This window comes from Camelus dromedarius, chromosome 2, assembly GCF_036321535.1.
Source record: "Camelus dromedarius isolate mCamDro1 chromosome 2, mCamDro1.pat, whole genome shotgun sequence".
Lineage (NCBI taxonomy): Eukaryota > Metazoa > Chordata > Mammalia > Artiodactyla > Camelidae > Camelus > Camelus dromedarius.
The window spans coordinates 18781718-18804163 of NC_087437.1; the positions used below are offsets into that span (position 1 = coordinate 18781718).

At 34.8% G+C, this 22446-nt stretch overlaps 2 protein-coding genes across 2 annotated transcripts in view; one reads left to right on the forward strand and one right to left on the reverse strand.

Annotated features, from left to right (window-relative positions):
• Positions 1–22446, reverse strand: part of PIK3CB (phosphatidylinositol-4,5-bisphosphate 3-kinase catalytic subunit beta) — a 149670-nt gene that overhangs the window by 85979 nt on the left and 41245 nt on the right. The gene's annotated exons all lie outside the window — the stretch shown is intronic.
• LOC105086337 (NADH dehydrogenase [ubiquinone] 1 alpha subcomplex subunit 12-like) lies at positions 2975–7306 on the forward strand. The gene is made up of 2 exons (XM_064490499.1): positions 2975–3013; positions 6759–7306. The coding sequence occupies exons 1-2, from the start codon at positions 2975–2977 to the stop codon at positions 7203–7205; spliced, it is 486 nt and encodes a 161-aa protein (XP_064346569.1). The 3' UTR covers positions 7206–7306.

Below are 22446 nucleotides of genomic sequence, written 5' to 3' on the forward strand. Positions count from 1 at the left end.
GAAGTGAAGGTAATATTTTACCAATACATAGACAAAATGCCACATACATCTAGCTCTCCTAGAACTCCTTATATTGAAAAAACTGAAATGATTTAATCCAGAAATCATTTAAGTTTATTTGCATAAGACTTCACAAAATCTCAATCTGTATTTTGTAGTGGGTATGTCTTCCCAAATAAAAAAATAAAATGGAAAAATAATAACAAACATACAGAATTCTGATTGCCTAATGCCACTTTGTCTCCAATCCATAAGCTCCTGTCATGTGGAGAAACATCAAATGGGTTTCACCAAGTACTGTATCCCAACTGTGTTGCAATTCCAGTAATGTTAAAAGCATTTCCAGAAGTATGTATTTTCAACTAATGTTTGACTACAGAAGTGCTTATTCCCATAAAATGGCATTTTCTATTAAATTTAGACAGACTGGGGAACTCCCATGATGTGAAAGGATAACCATTATCTTTAATATAGAGAAAAAGAAAACAGGATTTCACTTTAGAAAAATTCACTAAGCTCTAAATTTATGTTTTATAAGTTTTTGTATATCTATGCTATACTTCAAAATCAGAATGTCTTAAATACTTAAAACCTGCAAAGTAAGTTGCAAAGGTCACATGTGTTTCTTCTGCCATCTCAAAATGCATAGTAAAGTTTAATCCTTTAGCTTTATAGTTAACTATGGTCTTTGCTTACTAAAGCAACATTACACCAATCTCCAAAATCAATTCCCTTACCTTCAGTTTCAAGCACAAAATTCTCACATTCAAAATGTCAACTTTTTGATGTAAAATCTTCAGAAAGATTCTAATCATTCATAGAAATACTGATGATGCTAGTAAAGCAATACTGTGTTTAAATGAAACCTAGAAATGTTTTCCTCAACCAGGAGTAAATTATCAAAGGGAATACAGTCAGCCTTCCATATCCACGGGTTTCACATTCACAGTTTCAACCAATCATGGATTCAAACAACCATGAATTCAACCAACCATGGATCAAAATTTCACAGATACAGAGGGCTGACTGTATTCACCATACTACACCATTTTATATGAGGGATTTGAGTGTCAGCAGATTTTAGTATCTGTGCGGGTTCCTGGGACCAAACCTCCATGGATACTGAAGGTGAACTACATTGCTAGGTTACATCTGGCTCTGTAAATTTCTACTTTGATATTATCATATTAATAATTTACTAATAACAGAATCAAAATGGATTGTCAGATTCTATGACTTTGTAAACACATCACATAGGCATACAGCATGTAATTACAGTCTAACATATAGGTTGTACTTGTGTATCACCTTTAATAAAAGCACTTTTATTAGATCAGTTCTCAAGGTTTTCAAAGTACTTTAAGCTAAATACTACCTAGAATAGTTTTCAATCCTCTCATATTCAATATTCTTTTTATATAAATATTTAAAAAATCTGAAATGAAGTTATTAATTTACATACATATATATCCAATTTCAATATAAACCCATTTAAGTCTCTTCAGAAAATGGTATTGGGAAAACTGGACAGCAGCATGTAAAACAATGAAGCTAGAACACTCCCTTACACCATATACAAAAATCAACTTAAAATGGATCAAAGACTTAAACATAAGACAAGATACAATAAACATCCTAGAGGAAAACATAGACAAAACATTATCTGACATACATTTCAAAAATTTTCTCCTAGAAGAAATAAAAGCAAGAATAAACAAATGGGACCTAATGAAACTTACAAGCTTCTGCACAGCAAAGGAAACCAGAAGTAAAACAAGAAGACAACCTACGGAATGGGAGAAAATTTTTGCAAATGAAACCGACAAAGGCTTGATCTTCAGAATATATAAGCAGCTCATACGACTCAATGAGAAAAAAATAAACAACCCAATCCAAAAATGGGCAGAAGACCTAAACAAGCAATTCTCCAAGGAAGACATACAAATGATCAAAAGGCACATGAAAAAAAGCTCAATATCACTAATTATCAGAGAAATGCAAATCAAAACTACAATGAGGTATCACCTCACACCAGTCAGAATGGCCATCATTCAAAAATCCACAACTGACAAATGCTGGAGAGGCTGTGGAGAAAGGGGAACCCTCCTACACTGCTGGTGGGAATGCAGTTTGGTGCAGCCACTATGGAAAACTGTGGAGATTCCTCAAAAGACTAGGAATAGACTTATCATATGACCCAGGAATCCCACTCCTGGGCTTGTATCCAGAAGGAACCCTACTTCAGGATGACACCTGCACCCCAATGTTCACAGCAGCACTATTTACAATAGCCAAAACATGGAAACAGCCTAAATGTCCATCAACAGGTGACTGGATAAAGAAGATGTGGTATATTTATACAATGGAATACTACTCAGCCATAAAAACCAACAACATAATGCCATTTGCAGCAACATGGATGCTCCTGCAGAATGTCATTCTAAGTGAAGTAAGCCAAAAAGAGAAAGAAAAATACCATATGAGATCGCTCATATGTGGAATCTAAAAAACAAAAACAAAAACAAACAAACAAAAACAAAGCATAAATACAGGACAGAAATAGACTCATAGACAGAGAATACAGACTTGTGGTTGCCAGGGGGGTGGAGGGTGGGAAGGGATAGACTGGGATTTCAAAATTGTAGGATAAACAAGATTACACTATATAGCACAGGGAAATATACACAAAATGTTATGATAACTCACAGAGAAAAAAACGTGACAATGAGTGTGTATATGTCCATGAATGACTGAAAAATTGTGCTGAACACTGGAATTTGACACAACATTGTAAAATGATTAGAAATCAATAAAAAATGTTAAAAAAATATAAACCCATATAATAGCCTAATAGTAATACAAAGGGGAAATAAAAGAAAATAATAATGTATATCTCAGTATATGAACACTTGGACATGACCATATCTCTGCATAATGATGTAGTCAGAGGTTTACATCTATACTTAGAATCACCATGGATATGACAACTAACTACAATTACAGACTGATCCAGGTGTGTTGTACTGATGAACAAATACCACAAAAGCCACTGGTGCCACAAATTTTCCAAATCTATACTTTCCAAATCTATATCCTCCAAAATTAATGTATTAAAATAATGTAAAAAATACTTTGTATTATATTTTTATATAATATAAAGTTCAGATCTAGGTTCAAATAATAAGACTTTTCACCTATATGACTAACTGGAGGGTAACGCCAAAGCTGTGTTGTACATGAAATATGTTTCTGTTGTACATGACTATCCTATGCATTGCAGGATGTTACATTAACCATTACATAATAGTAGCACCTCCTCCAATCACTACAGCAACAGCAAGTACAACAAAATCACCCCCACAAATATCATAAGCATCTTACAGGGGGTAGTTCACATTGTCCAGTTTCAGAACCACTGCTCTAGGACAATTCCTACTATTTCTCAAAGTAGTGAAAATGGGCACTCCACAATTTACCTAGACCTAATTGCAGTCTGTATTTAAAGTAGTGATGAACATAATTAACCACACATTTCTACTTGTCAATCAATGATGTTTCCTGAATTTGGCTGTGCTGTCTTTGGCTAATTCTTAAAGGGTAAAAGAAGCTCTAAGTCAAGAAAACTTCAGCCCCTTAACTGATCAGAGGAATCTAAGGCCAATATAACTAACTCTTAGTTTTCAAGACCCTTAGTAAACATACTGATGGGGTAGTCTAACCAAAACTACAGTGTAACTTGTAGCTCTTCAGGGCTTCATGCACAACACTTTAAAGGTAGATATTGAGAGGGGACATACTCACAAAATGTGCTGTGCTGTAATTAAAAATACAATGTCCTTTGTTTGACCTAAAACTCTGATACTGTTGCAAAACAAACAAGGCAGCAAACCGATAAATCTTTTATAAAGATATTCTGAAGAGAATTAAATTACTGCTATACCATTGAAAATAAAAAACATTCTAGTTCCTATTTCCCTTAGTCGCCCTTATTTTGGGCGACTAAGGGAAGCATCTCATACAAGAGTCCAGCCTAAGAAGTAACTCAGAGTTTCAGGTTAGGAGACACTTTAGGAGTTACAGACCCTTCTCAGCTTAAAGATAAGGAAACTAAGGCCCAGAGAAATTAAGTAAATTATCTAGGAGACACAGAGGCAGAGCCTAAACCAAGGTTTTCTAAGCAATTAACATACTTTTAAATTATTTTTTCTCTCCTTTTTTCTTTTCTTTAAAGGATATGTTCTTTACAGGGTTACCCTAACATAGCAAGATCCTCAGTCTTGTATGGCTCTTCTATTTGAGCACAAGCAAATGATCAAAGGCTGAGGACAAGCATGAAACTACTATGAAAACTTTTCCAGGAAGCTATCAGAGGACACAGGAACTTCAGCAATGAAAATTAGCTCAGCTAAACCCTTAGACTGAAATTACAAACCCATATCCTGTCAATTGTTCACTGGCAGAAAGAGAGGAAAGGCTTTGAATGTTCTCAGCCTCCCTAGCAGTGTGCCAGCAGAACCACTGGATTTTACATCTTTAAGTCATGATAAGCAGAAATCAATATAAACCTGTTATACAGATGAACAAGTAGTTCAGACAAAAACTTATTTGGAAAACCATGGAAGAAATTTTGAGAGTCTGAAAGGGAAATTCTTAAAAATGAAATGTGATAGTATTTACCAATTATTTCATTGCTATTATAAGACATAGCCAGAAGACAAGTTAATGTTCATAAAAGAACTGCAAGGGGCAGTGTACTTATCATGAACACTACATTTACTATCTCTGCCTTTAGGGTTCAATCACAGTAAGTGATGGGATTTGGATTTATCTGGGCTTCAGTCCTCACCCCCTACACTGGACCCAACTGTTCAAAGACATCAGCCTCATTTGTTGATTTGTTTACAATGAAGTATGCGTTATACTGAGTGCTGAAAAACTGAACAGTGTAGAACTTCATTTGTTAAAGATGATTATTTTATGTGAATCATTGTAATTCCATGTAAGAGACGCTCTAAAGTAATTCTACAAATTACTAAAGAGTAACTGCTAAAACATTACTACATACCTTATCATTTATACTGAAAAACATTTAAATTTATCCTCTTAAAATAGACAGTGGTCCTAGAACCAGCTTTTAGAAAATATCTGCAAATATGCACTGAACCTTGAAAACAAGGTAAGCCTACTAATCCGGTAATATACCTATTTAGAAGCTTGAATTCAGAAAAATTTTCATATACAAAGTAAAATATACAAATATGACAAACTTGCAAATAATCTAACTGCCCAAACATTAAGAAACAGACAATGATATACCCACTTGATAGCACAGTGAGCAGCCTTTTGAACTATTGTTTGTCAAATGTGTATAATACGATGGAAATAAATGATACAGAAAGAGCAAAATATAAAACAGTACAAAAAGTATAATTAGAATTCTATTTACTGTAAAAGAGGAAAAAACCATGAGTACAATCTAATGCATGGAAATATAGGCTGGAAAACCAGAGGGTGGGAGGGGAAGGGAGTAGAAGGAGAGATAGATGAAGGTAGTCAAGAGGTACAAACTTCCAGTTATAACTTAAAAGTACTAGAGAGCTAATGTACAACATGATAAAAATAACCAGCACTACTATATGACACATATGAAAGTTAAGAGAGTAAATCTTAAGAGTTCTCATCACAAGGGAAAAAAAAACATTTTTTCTGTTTCTTGGGGGAAGGTATAGCTCAAGTGGTAGAGTGCATGCTTAGCACGCATGAGGTCCTGGGTTCAACCCTAGTACCTCCTCTAAAAATATCAATAATAATAATAATTAGAAAACCTAATTACCTCCCCCAGGGGAAAAAAAAGAAAAATAAATAATTTGTTCTATTTTTTTAACGTTGTATCTATGTGAAATAATGGCTCTTCACTAAACCTAACGTGGTAATCATTCCATGATATATGTAAATCAAATCATTGTTGTACACCTTAAACAGCACTGTATGTCAAATATATCTCAATAAAACTGGAAGAAAGAAAGAAAGAAAGAAAGAAAGAAAGAAAGAAAGAAAGAAAGAAAGAAAGAAAGAAAGAAAGAAAGAAAGAAAGAAAGGAAGGAAGAAAGGAAGGAAGAAAGAAAGAAAGGCTGGAAGGAAATACATTAACATAGTTCAAAAGTATAAATAAACATTTCCTTTTTTCAATGTTTCATTAATGAGAGCATACAGATTATACACTTTTCTTTTAAGTTCTATTATTCAGGACACTTATAATAGTCCAAAGGAAGAACTTAAGTTAGAGCTAGGCTATCCAGTCTTAATATGTCTGTGTTCATCAGTATTTCTAAACTACACATTTTTATTCTTATTATTTAATGTTAGTATAAATAGAATACATTTACAAATACTTAATATGCCTCTGTAAAACAAGTTTATTTATTATAAGCCAGATTTATTTCCACCTCTTTGAATGCAGAACAATTTTTTAAAAACACACTTAATACATCAAAATGGCTTCTGTGGCTAACCTAGACATTGACAAGAATAATTCCTTTTTTGCTTAAGCAATTTTTCTCTTTTAAAATTTTTCCCAAAAAACAATCTATAATGCACAAAAACCTGGTACCCATCACAGTAAATACCCTGAAGAGGGAAAAAAAGCATATATCTAAAATTAAAGTGGTACAAATTTAAATAAAATATATATTATTACTAAAGTTTCCCCTCCAAAAAAAAAAAAACAAATTACTCTCCTAAGGTATTAAAAGACATAGCTCCACAAGATAGAGCTCCTGCAGGTCCTGAAGCACGGGCTGCAGCAGGTCAGCAGCCACGGCGGCCTCCGCGGCTACCTACGGATTTTATTCAGGGCAAATGATGTGAGGGTTGGTACATTAGTGGGGGAAGACAAATATGGAAACAAATACTATGAAGACAACAAGCAGTTTTTTGGCTGTCACCGATGGGTTATATATACCACTGAAATGAATGGCAAAAACACATTCTGGGATGTGGACGGAAGCATGGTGCCCCCTGAATGGCATCGTTGGCTTCACTGCATGACTGATGATCCTCCGACAACAAAACTACCTATTGCTCGTAAATTCATTTGGACAAACCATAAATTCAACGTGACTGGCACTCCACAACAATATGTACCTTATTCCACCACTAGAAAGAAGATTCAGGAGTGGGTCCCACCTTCAACACCGTACAAATAAAGACAATTAAAAACATTTTAAACATGTAAAATGTGAGGCTTGCCATGTAATTGTACTTTTACTGCTTAGTATTAACGTCATTAAAATTGTTTGATTAAAAAAAAAGACATAGTTTCAAAGTATAAATTTTATATTATCACTCTATCATTCTCTTTAGTATAAGGTTCATCAATATTGGACCAGATCCACAGAGGTTTTATTATTGAAATACTAAATGGTCCTTTTTATAATATGGTTTCACCTACATGTTTTTTCATACAGCTTGGATTTTATATCCTTGGATAACTTACTTAAGCTGACATTCAGTTCCCTAATTTACGAATAAGAATAGTAACATCCACTTTGCAGAGTTACTTTAAGGATTAAATAAAATAGCACAAAAAAAGCACCCTTCATAGCACTTGACATTAAAAAAAAAGTACTCAATAATTGATGACTAAATATTAATTTACAATAAACCCTTTTCTTTCCAACAAAAGGGACAGCCATGCCTCCTATTCACAGCATACAATCAACAGCCTTGTTTGCTTCATGTGAAAGGAATTAGAGCAATGCTTCTTAAAAGGTGGTCTCTAATGACTTACAGGTGGTTTACTCACATGCATTTCCAAGATTAATTACAATTTCTACAGAAATCCCACAGGGCTGTGTTGTTCAGTTTTTCCCTTGGGTAACAGTTAATGGGAAGCTTCCAAATCTTAGCAAATACACTTTTACTTCATTTCTGCTATAGCATTACTTTTGTTAAATATTTATTGTTACTATTATCCTGCATCATTCATTTTAGTATCAGCAGCTCAAAACCAATTCAAAGAGACCAAAATTAGAGGGGCAAAATGCAAAGTTACATACCTTACAGCAAAACAAAAACAATTTTCACAACTGCAAAAAAGGTTCCAATAATAATGTTAATGACAATACAAAAGAGAGAAAGTATAATGAGCTACTACAAAATTCCTTCATCAAACTACACACTGGGCATTGAGTAATATCAATGGCATACAACATGGCAGAGCAACTCCTACCTCGTGTGTATATTAGCAGAAGTTTTGCTTTATGAAGGTCAAAATCCCTAGAGTGTCTATCAGGGTTCCTGAGGGAGACGGGTTCAATGACCTTTTATGTTTATTTATGAATGAAAAGCCATGGGACCAGAGAAATAATTTTTCCACTTAGCTTGTTATTTTTGTGAGCCATGATATAGAGTCAAAAGTGGCTGCTATATGCATTGCTCATGGAATTTAAGTTACCAACACAACATCCCCGTGTCGGTCTTTACTTGTAGTCAATGCATTCACAAGTGATCTAACTATATAACAGCATCTTTAACTTTGGTCTACTACATTTGGACTTGAGTGCTTACATATTTTTTAGCAGGAAAAACTGCACACCACTTTTTATCACAATGACCTTCCCTCATAGTATAGTTAAAGCATTATGTTTTTCTTATGTGTGTAGGTAGATTATATTACCTATTAATTTCTTTTCAATATACTAAAACAAGTATTATAAAATATACTACAAAAAGGGGGTTTGGGTATAACAGGGTTTAGAATCTTTGTTATAAACTATTTTAAGTTTCTTTATATACAGTCAAAGTTCTTAGAAAGGTACTTTCAAGAAAGGTTTTACCAATTAGAATTCCCATTATATTAATGGATGTATACAGTTTCTGTTAACAGGACTGTAATAAAGCTTTTAAATCTTAGTCAATTATCTAAAGATATCTGAGTTAATTTGCATTTATCTGATTATTTGTAAAATCAAAAAATTTTTATATTTACTAGAATCCATATTTCTGGATGTGTTTGATCATACTAATGTAATTTATAAGTTAGAGGTCATTTCCCTTAAACATTAATAGTCTTTCTGCATTTCATAGTGAATGATATCGCATGAAAATATTAGAATTCTGAGATGTAATTTTATTGCCTTGTTTCTTGCTTACCTTAGGTTTTGAAACTTTTAATGTGTTAAAGTATACTATCCAAATCAATCGAATACTTTGGAATCTTATAGAATATCTGCTTTGAGAATAATTCTTGTGATAAAATATAGCACTTAAATCTCTAAAAGACACCTCATAATAAAATCCTGTTTTCTAAGGGAAAAAAACTCCAAATACATTTAATCCCAAATACTCATCTGAAGTATATTTAAATTAAACTACAGTTTATCAGATAATGTAATGCCCTAAGTGGACTTCACAGAATGCAGAATATCTATCATCATGTTACAAATTTAGAAATTATATTTTTCCATTTTAATTGTATTGCTGTTATTTTTTCCTTTAAAAAACTCCATTCACAGCACACTCTGTGCACTAACATAATATATTCAGTATTCAAATAAAAGATATTCAGTTTTTTAAATAAATTAAATTAACTATTGTCACCCACGGTCCATTTTGGAGTATCGGTGCTTTTCATTTCTAATTGGTATGGTATTTTTCTCTATCGAGGATTTTTACGTGGTAAGGATTCAGGCCTCACCAAAGTCAGTAACAGTCAAGGCTAATTCCAGAGGACTGTCCAGAGGTCTGTCCATGGTCTGAGAATTACAATCTTGAAGATCACACAGAGCAGCAGAATCTTAGCAGTAGTCTATGCTTTAGGACAGGTTTTGAAATGCAATAAATCTCAAAATACATGGGAAACACCAAACCACAGAGTGTTCTTCAATTCATATTTTTACTCTACCCTTTTCTTGCTCCTTCCACTGATAATTACTGAACAAATAGTAAGGTTTGAAACAAGCAATATAAATTAGCACTGTTTACTTAAAAAGCTTTAGAGAATTTTAAATAACTCCCACATTCCCAACAACTTTTTAAGAAGTCATTATTGTCAGGAAAAAAATATAAATAGAAACTTAGATACATAATCCACAATGGTACACCAATGGGGAGTGGGGACAGGGGACATCACAGGTATTATTTCTTCAGACCAAATGGGCTAATGAAAAAACTTAATCCAGCAGATTCTTAGGCCTAAAGAATGTTAATAATCTTCCTACAAAGATTATAAAATTTAAGTTACATCACCCCATTATTCCAAAATATGGTATACTGCTAGCCTCTTCAAAATACTCAATTTAAAACTATTTAAATGGTTTTGATTCAAATATTTAATTTTTTATTAAAAATACTAATTAATTTTTTAGCGTTCTAGTTTTCAGTCTGCCCTCCTCTATTCTAAATGTTCAATTATGCTTATCAACAAGAAAGAAGTAATAAATTATTCTAATTTGATATATATTATGAAGAAACATATATTTTATCCCTACAATGTTGTCCCTTCACACTGTCCCTTCTCTTCAGCTTCCAAACAAACAGTATTTGGGAACTAACTGTCAAACCAATTTCAGTCACTGGTAGACCAGTACCACATTTTAGTGTAAATGTGATTAGCTCCCTAAATATATCAATTTAATAGGATAAAGACCTGCTACCAACATCCAGTACAAAATACGCAGACCCTCTCTAGCCATTGAAGTCACAGCTGAGAGAATTCTCCTACATGATGGGCAAGTACTTTCTATTTTAAAATATTTTTCTCATTTAAAATAATATATAAACAAAAAAGTACCCAATGAGTTACTATAAAGCAAACCACCATCCAGGTCAAGAATTAGAAGGAATGCTGCCAGCATCTCAGTGTCTCCTTGGATGTTCCTTCTGGATAGCAACCCCTTCCCCCATCTCTCAGCACAACCATGACTTCCGTGCTAAGCGTTTCTTTGCATTTTAATCATTTTAGGTAATAGTACAAAAGTGAAACAAATAATTCTGGCTTATTAGATACACTTTGGTACCTCTCATGGGATACACATTTTAGACAAAAGTTTCATAGTCTAGACAACTGCTTCTGTTTCTCAATCCAGCAGTAATGGATCCAACAGACTGACTAGGGTGGATTTTTCTTTTTCCTTTTTTGAATGACAACAAATCTTCATCTGAGAAATGGTATTCAATCAATTCCGGTTCTTGTTTATAACAAGCGACATCAAATAATCAGAAATGACTGCAGAGCAAAGGGGACCCACACATAAGTGCTGTGAGGGTGAGTCATGAGCCAGATTGTACAAGTGTGTAGTGATGCTGGTGAGTAACTAACCAACAGCCCTCACATCTAGGAACTGAACCAGTGCCAGAAAGCCATCTGAATGGCAAACAGTAACACGAGAAGAATTTTAAATAGCTTACAGCTGTAGAAGAAGCACTACTCCAGGCTCTGAATCTTTTGGTTATTTCTGTCTGCCATCATTTTGAAAATAAGTTGTAATGCATAAAAATTAAAAGACAGTCCTAAAAAGCTAGCATTTCTCCCAAGCCATTTCAGGATATTACTCTTCTGCATACTGGTGTAAGTTCGGTCTATGCAAGTATTTGTTTGTCTGTTTTAAAACTTTTCCTTGGAGACCAATTTTCCTCGTAAATTATCCAGCCATGAATGACAAAATGCTTCTGTGTGTAGCTTTTGTAGCCCCTTCACTACTGACAGTAAACAGAGAATACAAAAAAAAAAAAAAAAAACCTAGAAAAAATAGAAGAGGTATCTGTCCCTGATGCCAACTTTTCTTTCACTGTCTATTCTCTAGAGAACACAGTATATCAGGCGAGACAGGCTGATAGTATCATCAGTGCAAAACCTCCATCAAGAGAGAAAGACAATAAAAATCACTGAAATTCAAGTTAATAAATATTTACTAAGTATTCATTCTGTGGAAGATGCCATATCACACACTTGATTGGGGGAGGAGAGGATTACAAAAATAAAACTAAGCCATTTCCAACCCAGTCCATACCAGACCACTGAGGTCTGCAGAGAAAGACAAATGAGAGGAGGTCTTCTGTTTCACTCAGACAGTGCTCCTTCTTAGACTGCAGGGGAGAATAAAACAAAGGTAGTGAAGGCTTACATGACTCAACCTGCAAAGAACCTTAAACACAAGAGATGAGGATGGAATACTGAAAGGGGGAAGTATGGAGTGTCTGCTTAAACTTCACAGAGGGTATGGAAAGTAGTATTACCTGGGGATCAGGAGGCCTCACCTGAAGTGTTAAGGTCGCACCACAGATTCACTGTCATGAAACCCCCTCACTGCCTCACTGCCCCAGCCTACAACCTGTGCACAACAGAGTAAGTATTGGGAGTTAATGTGGCCCCGAGTATAATAATTCATCACGAGTCACTATACTATGTCTAGGTTCCCAAAAAGTCTGAAATCTTCATCTATTTGTGCTTCAAACTTGGCTTTTGGATATTGTCCTGTATTTAATTTATAACACTACCCTATAGTTAATCTATTAACCACTTATTTTTTCCAAAATAGTCAAGACAGTATTATCTCAAAAACTGCATTTTTTTTTCTTGTGATGAGGACTTCTAACGTCTACACTCTTAACTTTCAAATGTACAATACAGTATTATTAACTAGTCACCATGCTGTAGCATTACAACTCCATAACTTTTTTATAACTGGAAGTTTTTGCTTTTTGATCCCCTTCACCCAGTTCGCCCACCCTCTACCATTCCCCTGCAATCTGGCAATCAACAATCTGTTCTTCGTATCTATGAGTTTGGGGGTTTTGATTATCTCTTTGATTGTTTGTTTGTTTGTTTGTTTGTTTGTTTGTTGTTCGTTCTAGATTTCGCATATAAGTGAGATCAAATGGTACTTGTCTTTCTCTGTCTGAATTATTTCATATAGCATATTGACCTCGAGGGCCATCCATCCACGTCGATGTGAAAGGAAAGACTTCCTTTTTTATAGCTAAATAACTTTCCATCATGTGTGTTTGTGTGTGTGTGTGTGTGTGTGTGTGTGTGTGTGTGTATAACAATTTATCTTTTCATCCATCGGTGGACATTCAGGTTGTCTCCATATCTTGTCTACTGTAAACAATGCTACAATGAACGGGGACTTAATATATCTTTTGGTGTTTTCACTTCCTTCAGATAAATATGCTGGATCCAGAAGTAAAAATGCTAGATCATATGATAGATCTATTTTTAACTTTTTGAGGAACCTCCAACTATATCTCACAGTGGCTGCACCAATTTACATTCCCACTAACAGTGCAAAGGAGGTGCCCTTTTCTCCACACACAACACTTATTTTCTGCATTTAGGGTTTTCTCCCATTCGGTAGGTTGCCTTTTCACTTGCTAACTCTTACAACACTTGTTTGTGAGATGCTCATTCTAAGAGCCATGTGTAGGTGTTCTGACCAACCCCAAATGACTGCCAGCACCAACAGCTAGATTTCTTAGTGACTAGGCCTTCACAACTCCAGCCCTCAGACTTTGAGATGCTCCATCTGAGGCTCAGGTATCATGAACTAGAGAAGCTGACTCTACTGTGCCTTATTCAAGTTTCTGACCACAGAGCAAAGGCATAACAAAATGTGTGTTTTACACCACTGAGTTTTGGGATGGTTTATTACAGCAATAGATAATTGGAGCATGATATATTAGGTTAAGAATATAAATTATACTACAGCCAAGAACTGATTCATTTGTTTCTTTAAAAAAAAAAATACACACACACACATACATTTCCCTAAATATATTTTTTCTCAAGGGCATTTCTGATAAAAATTTTTTCTATTCATATACAAATAGCTTCAGTATATATTAGTAAACAAGTTACCCTATGAAATTATAATCACTGAGACCAAAATTCTACTAAAATTGAAATGGAACTGAGAAATAAAAGCTAAAATTAAATTACCAGTGGTAACTACCATGCTAATGTCATTTCCCTCAAAAAAGGAGGTATATGTTCAATAAATTTTTAAACACATGTAAAAATGAAATTTCCATTACCCAACTTCGCTCTATCAAACTTACAAAAACTATCAAAACAATTTTCTTGAAATCATAACTGCTGAAACAGAGGTCAAATTTATGAATAAACTGATACAAGCTCTAGTCAGCTTCCTTAATTAGATGTTTATATGTAAAATTCTTATGTTTTCCAAAGAAAATGTAGAATATTTAAACAAGTTCTTAATTCAGTATTTCAAAACCAACTAATATATTTGTCTACAACTTGGCAGGAACACATAACCTCAGAATTATTTCACCTTCCATAATAAGCTTCCATTCACAATAAGACCATGATGAGGTTTGTACCTAGGACCTGGATAAAGTTATAGAGCTTTAAGTAGCCTGGCTGTGAAAACAAGGAATCTTAACAGTGATGAAAAGCAGCTTTATCACCTCATATTCCTTAAAAACTGCACTGGAAAAAGGTGAATGAAGACATAGTGAAAAACATTTTCCTTGTACCTTTTAAGGTGAATCACTAAGAAATAAGGATGTGTGTGTTATAAATCTTCTCAATATAGATCCTTTATTTTATACCTTAAGAACTAAGACCTACAGAAATAAGACGACTTTCCCAAGGCCACTGTGGCAGAGACCACTTTTCTCCTTCCACAGTTATGGGATTGTGGCTGTGTACTTGGCACACTAGATATTCCAACCTCCTGAACAGAAAGAATGATCATATACTAAGTTCTTTCCAGTGGAATGTTAAATGGAAATGACTTGTGCCACTTCAGGTGAGGGCTTTGAAGACAGCTGATGTGCCTCCTGTACCTCCTCTTTCCTCTTCTACTGGTCAAAAAGGATAAAAGAGTCATGAGATGAAAGAAACCACCTGAAAGAGAACCACCTACCAAAGAGGAACATTCACCATGGACTATTTCATGAGTGAGAAATAAAAATCTATTGTGTCTGAGGCATTATTCATTTTCAGTCTGTTACAGGAATTTGGACTTCACTTCAAATACATAGTTTAGGTAGTTGCATGGCCATTATTAAAACTCATGCGTGAACACAAAAGACCCCAAACAGCCAAAACAATCTGCAGAAAGAACAAAGTTGGAAGTATCGTGCCCCTTTATTTCAAGTTACATATACTGCAAAGCTACGGTAATCAAAATAGTATGGACTAGCATAAAAACAGACACAGATCAAGGGAAAAGAACAGAGAACCCAGAAATGAACTCACACTTATACAGTCAATTAATCTATGACAAAGGAAGAAAGGATATACAATGAGGAAAAGAAAGCCTCTTCAATAAATGGTGCTGGGAAAACTGAACAGCTACATGTAAAAGAATCAAACTGGACTACTTTCTCACACCATATACGAAAACAAACTCAAGATGGATTAAAGACTTAAATGTATGACCTGAAGCCATAAACTCCTACAAGAAAACATAAGTTGTGCACTCTTTGACATTGGTCTTAGCAATATTTTGAGGGGTACGTCTCCTCAGGCAAGGGAAATAAAAGCAAAAATAAACAAGCAAGATACATCAAACTAAAAAAATTTTGCACAGTGAAGGAAACTATTAATGAAACAAAAAGGCAACCTACCAAATGGGAGAAGATACCAGAAACGATATATCCACTAAGGGGTTAACACCCAAAATACAAACTCATACAACTCAACATTTAAAAAAAAAAAAAAAGCCAACCAACCCAATCACAAAATGAGCAGAGAACCTGAATAGACATTTCTCCAAAGAAGACACACAGATGCAAACAGACACATGAAAAAATGCCCAAGATCGGTGATCATCAGGGAAATGCAAATCAAAACTAAGAGATACCACCCTGCACCTGTCAGAATGGCTATCATCAAACAAAAAAACAAATAACAAGTGTTGGCCAAGATGTGAATTAGAGGGAACCCTCATGCACCGTTGGTAGGACTGGAAACTGGTGCAGCCATTATTGGAAAACAGTATGGAGATTCTGCAAAAGATTAAAAATAGAACTGTCATATGAGTTAGCAATTTCACTTTGAGGTATTTACCCAAAACAAAAACAAAAACATTAATTCAAAAAGATATATGTACTCCAATGTTCACTGCAGCATTATTTACAACAGCCAAGATATGGAAGCAACCTAAGTGTCCAATGATAAAAAAAAAAAATCAATAAAATAGAAGTGATGTCTGCATCTATAATGAAATATTACTCAGCCATGGGGGGATCCATTTTCGACAACACGGATGGATCTAGTAGGTACTACAGTAAGTAAAATAAGTCAGACAGAGAAAGACAAATACTTCATGGTCTCACATGCAGAATCTAAAAAAAAGAACAAAAACAAAATGAAAACAGACTCACAGACACAAAGAATAGGTGATTGCTAGAAGGGAGAGGGGTGGGCTGATAGACAAAAAAAGGGGGATTAAAAGGTACAAACCTCCAGTTATATAATAAATGACCATGGGCATGTAATACACAGCATAAGGGAATATGGTCAATAATACTTAGTAACTTTGTATGGGGACAGATGGTTACTAGAGTTATCCTGGTGATCATTTCATAATGTATGTATATGTCAAAACCTTAGGAAGTTCACTTGAAACTAACATAATATTGTACATCAATGTTTCAATTAAAAAAAAAAACCTAGCATATGCTCCCTCAGTTACAATCAGTCCAATGGTCTGTATTTTCCTTACCACCCTTCTCCATCCAAACAGAAAACAGAAATACAAACAGGAGTCAGGGAACAACACTGATGAGGCTACTGTTATGACTACCCAAATCATTCACTATTTAAACTCAACAGCTTTTATCCTTGTTTATCACTTTGCACAATGTGTTTTTTAATCTCCTAGCAGATACTGACTGGTATATATAAAACAGATAAACAAGTTTATACTTACTGTATAGCACAGGGAACTATATTTGATATCTTGTAGTGGCTTACGGTGAAAAAGAATATGAAAATGAATATATGTATATTCATGTATGACTGAAGCACAGGGCTGTACACCAGAAATTGACACAACATTGTAAACAGACTATACTTCAATTAAAAAAAAAAAACCTCCTAGTAGAAATGGACATATTGACAGCTCTCTTTCTCCTCCTGTCTAGTCATCTGACTAAAATTACTGTATTTTTCATAAATAAGTGTAGAGACACAAAGTATGTGAATCTGAGGTGGATTAAGATAAGAGTGCTTTCCAAGGGGAGGGGGTACTTTAACACAGACTTGAAGGAAGAAAGAAAATTGGCTAGGCAAAGGGAGAAAGAACATATGCAAAGACCTAAGAAACCTTAAATACCTGAGGAATTCAAAGACTATCATTTGGAACACAGAGACAGAAAACAGAGGCGGAATGGTCATGGAGGGAGCTGGCCAAATCCGCATTCCGATAGGCCATATTAAGGTTATTGCTCTTGATGCAAAAAATAAGAGGAGGTTCAATGAAGAATGTTAATTAAACAAGTGAATAAAAACTGATCAACTAAACAATTTTTATAAATTGTGAGAAAATGAATATGCAAAGAACATGAACCCAATTTTAAAAATGGGTAAAATAATTAAACAAATTTCACAGAAACCCAAAATCCCATAAACATATGGTGGTGGGGGGTGGGAGTGGGGTTAAGTTGTTCAACCTCCTTAGTCACCAAGGAAATGAAAATTAAAACCACAGTGAGATAACATGTCAGAGATCACTGCTGGTGGGAGAATAAACTGATTCAAAGCTTCTTCCAAAGAATTTGGCATAAAAATTCCATTATCAGGTATATATCCTAGGAAAACTCTTATCTGAAGTTGTCACACGTACATGGGTAGTCAATATGAAAATTATCATAATATCCAAAAAAACACACAACCTAAATGTACATTAATAGAATGAATCAATAAATTGTATATTCTACAATATAGGAAATTAATAAAATACAGCTACACTCATCTGCATGAATGAACCTAACAATGTTAAGAGAAACAAATCAAAAAAGAATATGCACAATGTGGTTCCATTTACTTAAACAGAAAGTCAAATATTGTTCAGATACAAACATAAGTGGCAAAGTTATAAAGAAAAGAAAACAACCGAAAATTCAGCAAAGTGTAGCCTGGGGAGAGAGAGAAAGATACGATAGAGGAAGGCACGTACAACTGGCCTGGCCGTTAATGCAGAGTTCATTTTTTATCATTCTTTAAATTATAAATTTAAGTTCTCATGTGTGGTCTTCTGCACAAATGCCAAATTTCACATTTTTTAACGGACTAACAGTGATAACATATATAAAGCCCCTCGGCAGCATCTGGCACAGAGAATCCATTTGATGGGAACCCATTCCTCATTTTACTGCACCTCTGATCTCAGTGTTGGAGATAATCAAACCCAAGCTCCAGACTTTTTCTGTAACCCACAGTTGCTTCTCTTCCAACACAGCACTATTCCCACCTAAGAATCCTGACCATCCTCATGCCCCTACTGCTTCTCCTTATAACCTTTGCCTTTACCTCTAGACTCTAGGAGGGAAGTGACATTAGCAGCTAAAGCAAGGAGTTGTGATCCTGCCAAACTATACTCCTGCCACCCTTGCTGAAATCTAGACAATGAGTTCCTCAATGCCAGGGACAGGCTCTTTCATCTTTGGGGTTCTGCACAGCACCTGATACAGAACCTCAGTAACTATTGGCCAAATGATGAATTAATAAACACATACATTACAGAGTTAAGCTACTAGCGGAAAATAAGATTAAAGTTTAAAATCAGGCAGGTGATTCCTCATGTTACCTAGGCCCCTTTACAGTTTTAAAGAAGCCTCTCTTGGCTGCTCAGGAACAACAGAAAGACAATTCCAAAGTCACCTGAAAATCTTGGCCCACAAAAATAGTAGCTCTATAGTCATCAGCTGTATATAATAATCTCCATTCATTAATAATTCTTGCAACTCTGAATAAAAAAGTTAGAGCTTTCTTCGAGGTAACATAAATGATTCTGTTTTGATTTTTACTATTATAAATTTTATTTTTAAAATTATAATTAAAATGTACTCTAGGGAATGGGTATCACTCAGTGGTAGAGTGAGTGCTTAGCATGCACAAGGTCCTGGGTTCAATTCCCAGTACCTCAGTTAAAATAAGTAAATAAATAAACCTAATCCCCACTACCAAAAAAATACCCAAAATAAAATGAAATGAAAAAAAAAAAGGTACTCTATGTATAACACATAAAACTAATTCATCCTCTACATAAACAAAACAATGATATTTAATAACATACATGACTGTTCAGTAAGCTCTTATATTGGAAAATTATTGAGATCAACAAGGCAGCCATTTATGTTGCCTTTTATATACTACTTCCTCTGTCATGAGGCAGTCAAAAGGCTAAGTGAGATGCTTGCAGCAAAGAAAACAGTTTTGAAAGGTCATACTATGCAAACAGCCAGAATTTCTTTCACAATATCCTTACTGTCTATGGCAGACTATATGACAATCTAACCAGTTATGTTCTGAGTAAAAGCAAAAAGCACATTATGAAAGGAACAGAAACAGTAGGCACTAAACAATATAATCTTTATGAACATTTTTCTAATGCATAAACATCCACTGCATATTAGAAAAAAAAATTCTAAGGCAAAGACAAAGAACTGGAGGAAGAGGAACTAGTCAAAACTGGAAGGCAAGTTTAAACCACTCAGTTTACTCATAATGTTCATATAACATTGTAAGAAGCTTCTAAAGTAAACTTTTTCAAATGTAAACGTGATTTACTAAGGAAAAGCACAATTATAACAATATTGAAGCCAATGAATATGATCTACTTCAGAATTTCCAAATGTTAATGACAACTGCGAAAGAGGTACAAAGCTCCAAAAACCTCTCTGCAGGAGCTGCAATCCCATCAACATTTTTTTCCCTTAATAACTTTTATTGGTCTATGAATTAATAAATATATACATTACAGAGTTAAGCTACTAGTGGAAAATAAGATTAAAGTTTAAAATCAGGCTGGTGCTTCCTGATGTTACCTAGGCCCCTTTACAGTTTTACTGGTCTATTATCCATCTGAACAAGTAATGTCTTTCCCTAATTGTTACACAGACAATGCGTCAGTCAACAAGATGAAAATTTCTTCAGCTCCTTATAAAATTTCTAATTTCCAAGTGTATCCTTTGGGGAAAAAAAAAGCATTCTAACTCATTTAATCATCTTGTCCAGTCCTGGAGATCATAGTTATTCCTGTCCAGTAATCAAAACATATAGCTTTCTCCTAAGCCAAGTGAAGGTACTTAGTACATTAGACATAACAGTCAAGTTACACAGACACAGTAATCATAAGTTTTTGGCAATGCATTCTTTCCAAAGCCCCATAACTTTAATTCCTGTGAGGATCTCTCACTAAAATTTAACTAGGATACAACTTTCTTTACCAGTTCTGACCTTACAGCAGAGCATGAGAATTTGTGTTACTTCTAAAACTACTAGAAAACCATCTATGATAAACATTATTTTAAGAAAATAAATATCCTTAAAACATTTCACTGCTCAAAACCAAAGTACACTATAAACCAAATCCAGGCAAAGATGTGGAGAAATTGTAATCCTTGTGTATTACTGGTAGAAATGTAAAATGGTGCAACCACTGTTGAAGAGAGTATGGCAGTTCCCAAAATATTTAAACAGAATTACCAGCAATTCTACTTCTGGGTATACACCCAAAAGAATTAAAAACAGGGAGTCACACAGATATTTGTACACCCATGTTCGCAGCAGTATTATTAACCACAGCCAAAGGGTGGAAACAACCCAAATTCCTCCGAAGAGATGGGCAGTTAAACAAAATGAGTATACATTCAAAGGAATTCAGCCTTTAAAAAGGACATTGTGATACATGATACAGCGTAGATGAATCTTAAGGACATTATGCTAAATGAAATAAAGCAGCCACAAAAGAACAAACATTATATGATTCCACTTACATGAGCTATTCAGAATAGGCAAATTCACAGAGACAGAAAGCAGAACAGTGATTATCAGGAACTGAGATAAGAAGTTAATGGGGGGTTATTGTTTAATGGGTACAGAGTTTCAGTTTGGGATGATTATAAATTTGTAGAGATGGATAGTGGTGATGGTTGCACAACACTGTGAATGCATTCAATGCCAGGGAATTGTACACTCTAAACAGCTAAAAGGGCAAATGTTCAGTAGGGATAAATTGAGCACTTTCCAAAAACACACATTTGCACATATTCCAAATGTCACCTACAAAATGTGGATAACTTCTGTTTCAGAGGGAGTTGATGACAGGATGAAATACGACTATAAATAAACTAAGACCAGTAAAGCCCCATAGAGTTGTAGGTGCTTAACATTTACTTAGGCTCACTCATGCTGAGTACTTGTCATGATGCACTAGTAATAAATGCCATTTTTACTGGGACACGATTTGGAATCATGAGTGTTTGGAGACTGCAGTGGATCTTTGAACACATTAAATCTGAAAATGCCAAGAGTGAGTCTAATGTATTCTGACTTCACTAGCTTTAAGCAGCTAGGAAGCACTGGACTCAGAGACAATCTGGGGTCCAACAGCTGTTCTTTTCCTTAGTATTCAATGTCAATGAGCAAAGTAACCAGATCTCCTTTGATTTACAGGAAAAAGTCTTTAGCTGATCACGAGCGTTGCTTCTGTACTTCTGACACCATCTGTCAATCAATCATGATGTGATTTAGAAATCCCCACTTTATTAAAGCTTAAAAGGGGAGCAGTCTTGGTATTTCATTTTTCAATTTACAGACAGAAGCAATGGCAAGAGAAGGCCCCCCTGACAATGTGAAATGAGCCAATTTATTCTTTCAGTCCCTCTCAGTCCCTACATCTGCTCTGAGTAAAGAAAAGTGAGCAATACTGTGCAGATGAAACTGAACATTCAGATGTTTTGTACACATGAAGAAGCTGGCCTGATTCATGTATAGATGTCAATTTATCATAAAAAAAATTTTAAATTTTTGTTACACACATTTTACAATTTAAAAAACCCAAATCCAAATAAACTTATTCATCAGGAACTACAAGCCCTCCATGCACCCAATTCACCTTTCTCTACTCTTTCTACTTCCCTGTAGTATTAAAATAATCTGTTTAATTGTACATCCCCTTCTCTTATCATCACCTTCAGATACTTCAAACATCACAGTTCGTTAGCTACAAGTTACACCTCTCAACTGTAGCCTTGCCTTTCATTCCTACAGCCTCATCCCTGGATGTGCATCCCCATCATCACACAGATGAAAACCTGAAAGTCTGCAACTTGACTCCTGCTCCTCTACCTTCACAATGTCAGCTGCTACTACCTCATCCCTCACTTACTCCATTCCAGTCACGCCAACTCTTTTACTGCTCCTAGAACATATCGGGCACAGTCTTCCCTCAGCTACCCCACCCCAAC

Bases quoted from the DNA above. Each gene is read 5' to 3' on its own strand.
- LOC105086337 (XM_064490499.1), top strand. From the start codon at position 2,975: ATGGATATGACAACTAACTACAATTACAGACTGATCCAG. The intron at 3,014-6,758 runs GTGTGTTGTACT...TAAAAGACATAG, and splicing joins ACAATTACAGACTGATCCAG to CTCCACAAGATAGAGCTCCT.